Source organism: Vigna unguiculata, chromosome 3 (genome assembly GCF_037176805.1).
Source record: "Vigna unguiculata cultivar grain cowpea cultivar isolate G323 ecotype 2 chromosome 3, ASM3717680v1, whole genome shotgun sequence".
Classification (NCBI taxonomy): Eukaryota; Viridiplantae; Streptophyta; class Magnoliopsida; order Fabales; family Fabaceae; genus Vigna; species Vigna unguiculata.
This window is the reverse complement of record NC_140794.1, coordinates 8412511-8422922: the sequence shown is the minus strand read 5'-3', so window position 1 is coordinate 8422922 and position 10412 is coordinate 8412511. Positions and strand designations below refer to the sequence as shown.

General features: G+C 35.3%; 1 protein-coding gene across 1 annotated transcript; it reads right to left on the bottom strand.

Annotated features, from left to right (window-relative positions):
• Positions 1–2106: 2106 nt before the first annotated feature.
• On the bottom strand, positions 2107–4377 carry LOC114176623 (uncharacterized). Its single transcript, XM_028061719.2, has one exon. The coding sequence runs from the start codon at positions 4059–4061 to the stop codon at positions 3543–3545; it is 519 nt and encodes a 172-aa protein (XP_027917520.1). The 5' UTR covers positions 4062–4377; the 3' UTR covers positions 2107–3542.
• Between the last annotated feature and the right edge of the window lie 6035 nt (positions 4378–10412).

Genomic DNA, 10412 nt, shown 5'->3' with positions numbered 1-10412 from the left:
GAAATTATTAAATTTTATATATTTTAAAAATATACAATTATTTGAAATATAAATTTAAATAGAAAAACAAAATTAAAGTATGATATAATAAAATATTAGTACAAATAAAGTTCAATGTAAAATATAAATTTAAAAAAATTGAAAATGTTGATAAATTTATTTTATTTTATGAAATGGAATTGATAAATAGGTGTAACATATTTGTTAGTTGAAATTAATTTTGATTTTTTTTTTCTATTAACATTACTACCTACTAACAACTTTAAAACAATTTAAAATAAAGTTAGATATAAAATATAAATGTAAGTAAATTTAATCTTATTAAAAATATTTAATAAAAATATTAATTTTAATAAAATTATTTGTATATCTTTTATATAAAAATTAAATTTGATGTTAATTTAAAAATGAGCGTAATTGTTTTTATAAACCTATAACTCTTCATTGTTTTTAATTGATTTTAAAAAGTAATTACATTCGTTTTTTTTATATTTCACTTTCACTCCAAAATTTCATTTTTTACATTAATATTCTAGAAAGACATTAATACTTTTTTAGTAAACTCCTCAACTAATAGTGAATTCGAGTGTAAACAAACGTATTTGTGAGTAGTTTTTCTAATGTTCTTAATTTTAATTTACATTTTATATAAAATTTAAATATTAATTATTTTTTATTTAATTGAGCTTTAGTGTCTCTAATTTAGTGTGACAAATTAATTTTGCCCTTATAGTTTTAGTTACTCAATAATTTAGTTATATATTTACTTGATTTCTTTTATAATTTCAATTACTCGATTTGGATCAACAAACATATTTCAAAAATAAATTTTTTTAGTGAAATTATTATTTTTAATTCACTATTTAACAAAAAAAAATCTGTTGTTAGTTAAAACTTATTAGAAATTTTTAAATCTGCATGTTATAAAAAAAATTTAATGTATGTTATATAGTTTTTTCTTATATGATATAGTTTTTTTATGCGTGGTTGTAAATACTTAGTATTTATATTTAACTTTATCAAAATTTGACTCTTTATACAAAAATGATAATCATCATAGTTGGGTAAAATATTGTTCAAAAGTCTCCAAGTTACTTAATAGAAATACAAAAAGATAAAATATAATAGAAGCAAGATATGACAAGGCAACAATTTACCTACTAAGTATTCTATTAAAGGAAATTCTGTCATTTGATGGTGTTTTCAAGAAGTTATTATATTATTTGTATGACTAGATTCTTTTATGATAGGTATTGAAATAAGATTCCTGTTAGCTGAATATAATATTTTAGTTCAATTTTTAAAGAACATCACGTAATTTGAAGATATGATAAAATTATAATGGTATAATAGCACTTAAAAAATGTGGAGCTAAAGTTCAATGATTTCATATATGTCTTAGCTTACAAACTCATTACCAAAAAAAGTAAGACAAAGGTACCCAATAGTTTATCATCAGACCACTGATACTAGAAATAACAAAGATACATCAGACCACTCATGTGTCTTTTAGTATGTATAAGTTTATTTCGTTAAATTATTTAAGTGTAAATTAAAGAGTATTTTAAACTTAAATTATTATATATTGATGTGAAAATTTTGTTTAAAAGAAGAAAATGTGATGTAAAACAGAAAACAAATAACAATATAAGAATTCTCTTATATCTATAAAGTCCTACACTTTCTTATATCACATTCCTTCATATTTTTATCCTTACCAAAAGAAAGATTCCTTTTAACGAGTCCTTTTGTTTTTTCTCTTTCTCTTTCCATTCTTAATCAAATCACATTAAAAAAAAAAAAACACACTTTTTCTCTCTAGTCTTTTTCACTCCTCAGAATCAAAGAAAGTGTTAATCAATGAGTCTCAACATGGTTACCAGTTATTTGTTCCCATGTCAATTCGTTTCCATATAAACAAAAGCACGATAATTTTCCCCATAAAATTTTAGGACAATAAATCCTGTGGTTAGGAGAGCAAAAAAATGGTTAGTTTTCATCCCCAAACCACCGATGACACTGACATATCACGAGATGAACAGAAAATTCTGTTAGTCCATAAAGATTTAGTTGTCGCACACCGATTTCCAACCAATAACAAAACAATTTAGGAACTTTATATTATTACTCTACTCTACACATCAACTTACACAACAACTCCAAAAAAAATAAACTTACTGCATAATAAAATAAGAATCAAAATTCAGAATCAGAACCAGAAACAAACTCGAATAGGCTTAGCTCAAGGCTCATTTCATGCAGCAAATCCTAGAAGTCAAACTCTACTGTGCTAATCACTTTTGCAGGATGCCTCTGCCACTAACCTAATCAGTTTTTAATCATACCCAAAAGAACAAAATGCTTAAACTAAAGCCATATCCTCTCCTTTATGCAAACTTAGCATAACAATGCATTATTAGAATATAATGGGAAACCAGAGTGGGGACTTTCAATTGTTTTTACCACAAATTTATCCCTTTCGACTTTTCTTGATCCAACCACACTTTTCCTTTTACTTCTTTTTCCACCCTCACTTGTAGTGGGGTGAAGTACAACATGGCTTTGCACTGCATAGACACTGATGATGATGAATGAATCTGTCCTCCCCCATTTGAGGGTCCAAAAGAATTTCTTTCTCTTTTTTCCCACTTCAGAAAAAAAAAAGAGAGGAGAAAAAGCTGTCAACGTGAATTTAATTCTGCCATGATAACAACTTAAAAATGTATAGAAAGTGATTGCATTTGCAGCATCATGTCACTGTCTTCCCTTAAAGGATGAGTGACACCGACGAACTACTGTGTCATTTTCCCCAGTGAAACCATAGGAATAGTGGTAAATAAAATACTCCACTGCTACTACCAAAAGCATAATATCTATCAAGTCGCAATCACCTTCCATTGTCATCCACTACAGAATTACACATGACACTGTCACACAGTAGAAGTAGGAATGTGGCATCGTTCATTCTGTATCTCAATCATAGTTTATCTTTGTTCCCCGCACTGTATTCTAAATTCCAAGCTTCAACAATTTAAACCCGTATAAAGTTCTACGTTTGCTTCACCTCTTTCCAGAAAATTACAAAATTATACCTCTGTTTGATCAATTCCATGCCCCCACCAACTGAAGCACAACCATGAAAAACTCAAAATTATACTATAAAAACTGAGATTACATGGTATCCTCAAATATTGCCAGAAAACTACAGATGAATACGGCCCACATAGGTGTAGAACAATTTGTATCGGAAATCTCGAAAACCTTTATGTTGTGTGACCCAAATCATGGTTTTTTAAAAGCTTGTACAAAACATACCCAATTATGGTCTAACATAACTTCAATTCTCGAACTCATTAACAATCCCCATATTAATATGGACAACCTATGTACACAGCAGCCTTTGCAGAAGCAAAGTAAAACACAAAAAAAGAGGAAGAAGAAGAAGAAGAAAATTATATATTTTTTTAAAGAAATTGGGTTGGAAGCCTGTAATACGAGAATTATAACTATATAGACATGACAAACATAAAGAAGAAGAGGTGTTACAGATCAGAAGGTGACTCAGAAATGCTCTCCAAGTGAGGTCTCCACACTGCAACACGCCCTCTTCTTCTGTCTCTCTGCGTTGACGCTTTCTCTGAGAGTATATCAGTCAAGTAGCGATCAGAGACAAGCAAACTAGTCATCGTCACGGAGACGTTGGCGTTGTTCCTACTTCTCTCTCTCTGTTCCTTCTTCTTCCTCCTTCTCTGCTGGTTCTTCTCCGGTGGAGGAGGAGAGGGAGGGAGCGGCATGAGGAAGTAAATCTTGCCACGTTGGAGGTCTGCATCGGGTGGCACCACCACGATCTTGTGGACAGCGGTGGCGTTGGCAGCGTCGGCGTCTGCGGCGGCGGAGCAGGGCTTCTTCAGGACGTGTTTGGGGTGTGCCTTCATGACATCCCTGGCCTTGACGGTGCCTGTGATTTCCTCAACTCGGCCATTGGAGTGCACTATGCGAATGACGTCGAGAGCCCCACATGGGAGGATGCAAGAGATGCAACACCTTATGCAGTTTAGCATGGCTTTCTCCCTCCCTTTTTTAGCATTGGTTTCTTCTCCACCCAGGAGATGCTACAAAGCGTAAATAATATACTGTGGGGGATGAAAACCGATTTCAGATTTTCTTTCCTCCTTTCTCCATTTCACCAAACCTTTAATAATTACACAAGGGGAATCAATTCTATACATGTATTGCCATCAAAATTCTCCTTTTCTCTGTCATCATCTTTTTACTACTCTTACATCAATGTATAGTTTAGTTTGTATGGAGAACTTATATACTTGGATCATGCTCTTACACTAGAATCTCATTATACTTTATGGTTAAAAGAATACGTAGAAATGAAAATATTGTAATCTAATAAATAAATAAGAATGGTGTATGTATATTAAATTAAAGATTTCCTACCTGTTTTGAAAATTTGTTAATTTTTGTTTGGCTGGTGTTGAATCGGTGAGAGAAATTCATGGGACGAATAATTGGATAACACCCTGTAGTTTGGCTTTTGACACATTATTTAGGGACCCTACCCTAATCCCTGGAGCTAACACTCTCTTCCCTTTATTAGTTCAATAATATTGGGTCGGGACTGAAAGATTGGGATACTAATGGTATATTGAGGGATGAGACTTAGGTTAGGACCCTTTTGGATGTGTGATGAAAGAAAAGACGTATGTTTTTGAATAAAAGGTTGACACATGTAACCTCTTGAATGAGTATTATTAATTAATTATTTGAGACTAAAGGTGGTTGAGAAGGGTGGTGAAGTAGGGTCAGTGGATGAGAGAAAGAGAATGTGTTATAAAGAGGAGTTTGATGATAGTTGAATATCCCGAAGCAAAAGCATGTGGATTGTGGTTTTCATTGGAAAGTGAAGTGAAGTGGGTTTTGGGTTTGTGAATTGTGAATTGTGAATTGTGAATTGTGAATTGTGAATTGTGAAGTGCTTTGACTATGGCCAATGTGTTTGTCTACTAGCCACAACTCCAAGAGCAACCCTTCCAAATGCTTTATCCTTTTCCATTTCTTTCTTTTCATACATGGAATTTCACCATTTTAGTCATCTATCATACATTATATACATTGAATTAAAGTCAAGTACCTCCACTTTTCCATTCTGTCCATTAGTAGCATATTGATGAGGTAATCATGGCAACGCATGAACATTATTAACACAGTACAAAACTCAACCGAACCTTCACTAGTAATTAATCACCACTTTCTTAGAGCTAATGAGATAATGATTGTTAAATTGTCCTATATTGACTCATATGGGATCCATGCAAAATTTAATGAGACAGCTCAAACCAAACAAAAACCGTAGTACTACCTACGTACCTCACAAAGATACCTAATACTATCGATACTAGTGGGCTATACGACAAGGGATCACGTTACTCTCATTTTCACTTCAAAATAACACATGCACAGTCACAAACACGTTATTTTGTGATGATGAATGGCACCAAAATTGTGATTGGGTGGTGTGGTTTTATTCCTTGTTATGTAGCGGTTGCTACAAAGTTCAAAGAGGGTTTAAGTAAAAAAGTAGAATTCAAAAGCAAGATAATGACATGGAAGAAAGTGATTTAGGGTGATTGATATGATTTAGTAGAGTATGTGGTGTTGAGGTTTTAATTTAATAGGGAAGGTAGGTTGTGAGATTTGGGAAAAAGAAGAAAGTAGTATTTAATTAGAGGTTAATTTGAGTTATGTCACATCCATAATGTGGGTCCAATATTTAATGTGTTAGTGGGAATCATGTGAAGCAGTGAGGGAGGGTCCAAAGAGGGGTTTGATATTCTATTTGCTCTGTTCGATGCCAAGTTAACTTCCTTTTATTCTGCGGATAAGACTCTCACTTCACAAATTTACATCTCATGATGCCAAAGTTATATTCCCCACTAGTCACTCGCAAATTTTTTTTTAATAATCCTTAAATATATAAATAAGTTACAATTTAGTTATTGAACAACCAAAAATTATAATTTAATTTCTGAATGTGTAAAACAGAATCACGTCTGATGTTAAGTTTCAATGAATTGCTTTATCAAAAAATGTGTGATTCAACCCCATAAAGTATAGAAATGCGATTTTTCATAAAAGTGATTCTTATCTACAATCAGAAAAAATCTTCTGTTTATTTATGCTACACAAAATTAACTCCTGTTATATATCAAGAACGTAGGTTGAGAATCCAAACAACTTAAGAGGAATATATAAAAGGTTAAAATACCTTTTTATCTCAATTTTCTTCAAGTTTTTTTAAATAAGTCTTAATTTTGATTTTGTGTTTAAATAGGTCTTAATTTTTGTCAATTTTATTTAATTGGGTCTTTTTTTTGCTAACACCGTTTAAATTATTAACGGCCATGAACAGTGACGGTCACGTGTCACTTCGTAATTTTTCTGAATTTTTTTATTTATTTTTCTTTTAAATTTTTTTTATTTTTAAAAATTTTTTTAAGTTTTTTTAAATTTTTTTAAAATGTACATGTGTCAACCCAGTAGTGTGCCACATGTCACTTCGTGTTTTTTTTTTAATTTTTTTTAATTTTTATTAAAAAAAAATTAAATGTCCACGTGTCAATCCAGTAGTGTGCCACGTGTCAAAGTCAATGTTTTATATTCAATTTGATCCCTATATTTGTTATTTTTGTTCAATTTAGTCCCAATTTTTGTTAACATTAACCAATTTGGTCCCTATCAAAGATGTGATCAAATTTATTTTTTATATCAAAGTTATAATGATGTGAATTTTAATATATTATATAAAAATATTTAATAAAAATGTGAATTTTAATATAAAAATTAAATTTAGTTTCTATTTGGTTTGGTGAGGGACCAAATAGGTTAATTTTAACAAAATTTGGGACTCAATTGAACAAAAATAACAAATATAGGGACCAAATTGAATATAAAACATTGACTTTGACACGTGGCACACTACTGGATTGACACGTGGACATTTTAAAAAAATTTTAAAAAAAATTCAAAAAAAAATAATAAAAAAATTCAAAAAAAACCACGAAGTGACACGTGGTACGCTACTGGGTTGACATGTACATTTAAAAAAAATTAAAAAATAAAAAAAATTAAAATAAAAATTTAAAAGAAATTCAAAAAAACCACAAAATGACACGTGGTTGTTCATGCCGTTAATGATTTAAACTATGTTAGCAAAAAAAGACCCAATTGAACAAAATTGATAAAAATTGAGACTTATTTGAACATGAAACCAAAATTAGGACTTATTTGAAAATATTTGACGAAAATTGGGACAAAAAAGTATTTTAACCTATATAAAAACAATTTAAAAGTAAAAATGGAATAGGACGTGAAATCAAGAATGCACTATAAAATAATACATTTTCTATTAGTGTAACGTCCCATTTAATTTATAAACGCAATTAAAGGAAACGCCACACATAAGATAGTATAACCACGTAGTCCTGGGGTTTCCAACATCACCCCTACAAAACTAGGCACACCACGATGCCAACAAAAGCAGAAAACTGTTCAACTAAGAGTTTACAATCTAATAACCACGAATACAGGGGCCATAGCCCTAAAGAAAACATGACAGAAAGAAGTCTAAGGTACAACCCAGATGGCTAGGTAGCAGAATCGCCGTTCCCTTGGTGACCACGAGAACCTCGCCCATCTGCTCCCATCAACCAAGTTGATGATCATCGCAAGGGAGAACAGCCACATACAACACAACCATGCAACGAAACGGGTAAGCTAGAGCCAACACATATTCATCATACAGTTAAATATATTTTCATCATTTCATATCCATATAACAACCAAACATGTTATGACTCTTCATTCAATACACTACGACTCGACTCGACTAATCCGGATACGTATAACTTAGTCGGATTCAGCGGATGCTTGCACTTGTGGTGGATACCCCTGCTCGACTCTGAGCTGCTCATCTCCGAGCTATGTGTTACATGTGTTACAATGAATCAAATCTCCCTCACCACAAGGTTAGCCCTTAATGAATTTCAGGCCTCCTGCTACTCTCACCACAGGAGTCTGTCTGCTCTAAGTGAGACTAACTGGCCCCTTAGAGTGTCAGGATGCAGTCCTTACCTTGAATCCTTACCTAGTTATACAGATAGGGCACCACCATGGGCACCCACTAACAGGGGCCATGGAATTACGTCCCGTCCACTGAAGCGCAACCCTGAAAGTCTCGCCTAAAGACCCCAAGGAATTTACACGCTAACACGGACCAACATTCATAACTCAGCAATAGGAGAACATTAAATCATGTTTACATTTCTATAGCAACCCTTGAGATTAATTCCTCATACGCATCATATTTCGAATCCATACCTCGGATCATCACCACCCCATGAATCTAGGGCCTCATCTCACATCAATAACGTGTTCCTTTAGTTCCAAACCTTTCATTCATTTCACATGCCAATAACATACCCAACCCGTCATATGCAATTCATAAATCATGCCAAACATACCTTATGCTCCATTATATACATATCACTCATCATACAATCATACTCAACCAAGACAGATCATTTAGGAATAGACCGACATCCAATCACAGCACTGTCTCGCCCAGTACCTCGCTCAGGCGAGGCAGTCTCGCTCAGGCGAGTTCCCCCTCCGCCTAGGCGAGGGCACAAAAAAACACGAGTATGGACAACGCGGGATCTCGCTTAGGCGAGACCCCTCTCGCCTGGGCGAGTTGTCTGCTCGCTCAAAAGTCGAGCTGATCGCCTGGGCGACCTTTCGCGCAAAAGCTCTGAGCGAGCTCCCTGTTCATCTCGCCTAGGCGAGTCTGGCTCGCTTGGGCGAGATTAACAGGTCTCGCCACTGTTTCACCTGCAGCAGCCAAGTTCTTCACCCAAACAGTTCATACAATATGCTCTCACGCATCAAAACGAAATATCACGCCATCAAATTAACAACCAACTCATACACGGTTCAGAAGCATGACCCGAAATTAAAACCCTAACTTCCCGTACCTGGAAAAGGGTTAACAGAACTTCGACGCGGGACCTCGGAGCATAGCAACTTGAAAGGCGGACTTGCAAAACTGGCGAAACAGTGGAGGACACAATTATATTCGGACTTTAATCGGTGGAAAACGAATGTAAAACTTTATAAGGTAAGTACAATAGGTTTAGAGTTACTTACGTGGAGTAGAAATCACTAGTTGAGCTCTTGGGATGGACTGGTTCGAGACAAGGACAAACCCTAGTAGAGCTCTAGTGTACCAGTTAGGGAAAACGGCTGTGGTTTCTGTGAATGCAAAGAAGTGAAGCGTTAGGGCAACTGAAACGGGTTTTTATCAGTTGGGCCAACTCTAGCCCAAGCACAAGGGCAGCCCTTTACTCTAAGACAGAAAAATAGTAAGCCAAAATTAATGGGCCTTACATTCTTCCCAACAAGAAAATTTTCGACCTCGAAAATAAAGACTCACCAGGTAAACAGATGTGGATGTGATTTTCTCATGTCCTCCTCTAACTCCCAAGTCTAGTCACCCGTCCTCCGATCCCAGATGACTTTAACAAGACTAACGGTCTTTTCACGACGTTCCTCAACCTTGCTATCCTCAAGAGCTATAGGTGGTACTTCCTCTGTGAGGTCCTCCCTGATCTGTATATCCTCAACTTCCAACACGTGGGCTGGGTCGAATACATATTTCCTCAGCTGTGACACATGAAACACCAGATGAAGGTTCGCCAACTACGGAGGTAAGGCTATCTCATAAGCCACTGGCCCAATTCTCCTCGTGATCTGATACGGGCCAAGGAATTTAGGAGAGAGCTTCCTTGAGCGGAGAGCCCTTCCCACGCCCGTGGTTCGGGTCACCCTCAAGAATACATGATCTCCCGCTGCAAACTCCAAAGGCCTCCTCCTACGATCAGCATAGGCCTTCTGCCTACTCTGAGAAGCCAGCATCCTATCTCTCACCATCCTCACCTTCTCGGTGGTCTGCTCTAACAACTCTGGTCCAACCAACACTGCCTCTCCATCCTGATACCAGCAAAGAGGAGTCCTACACCTTCTGCCATAAAGAGCCTCGTATGGCGCCATGCCAATGCTCGCATGAAAACTGTTGTTGTAGGTGAACTCAATCAAAGGCAATACTTCATCCCAAGCTCCCAGGTGGTCCAATATGCAAGTTCTCAACAAATCCTCTAACGACTGGATCGTCCTCTCAGACTGACCATCGGTCTGAAGGTGATAAGCTGAACTCATGGTGAGCTTACTACCCATAGCACCCTGCAGCGTCTGCCAAAACCGGGATGTGAATCGCGGGTCTCTGTCGGAAACTATGCTCGAGGGCACCCCATGAAGTCTTACTATCTCCCTAATGTACAACTGGGCCA

What these genes read in the sequence shown, in the direction of transcription:
- LOC114176623 (XM_028061719.2), bottom strand. Translation starts at nt 4,061, where the DNA reads ATGCTAAACTGCATAAGGTGTTGCATCTCTTGCATCCTCCCATGTGGG.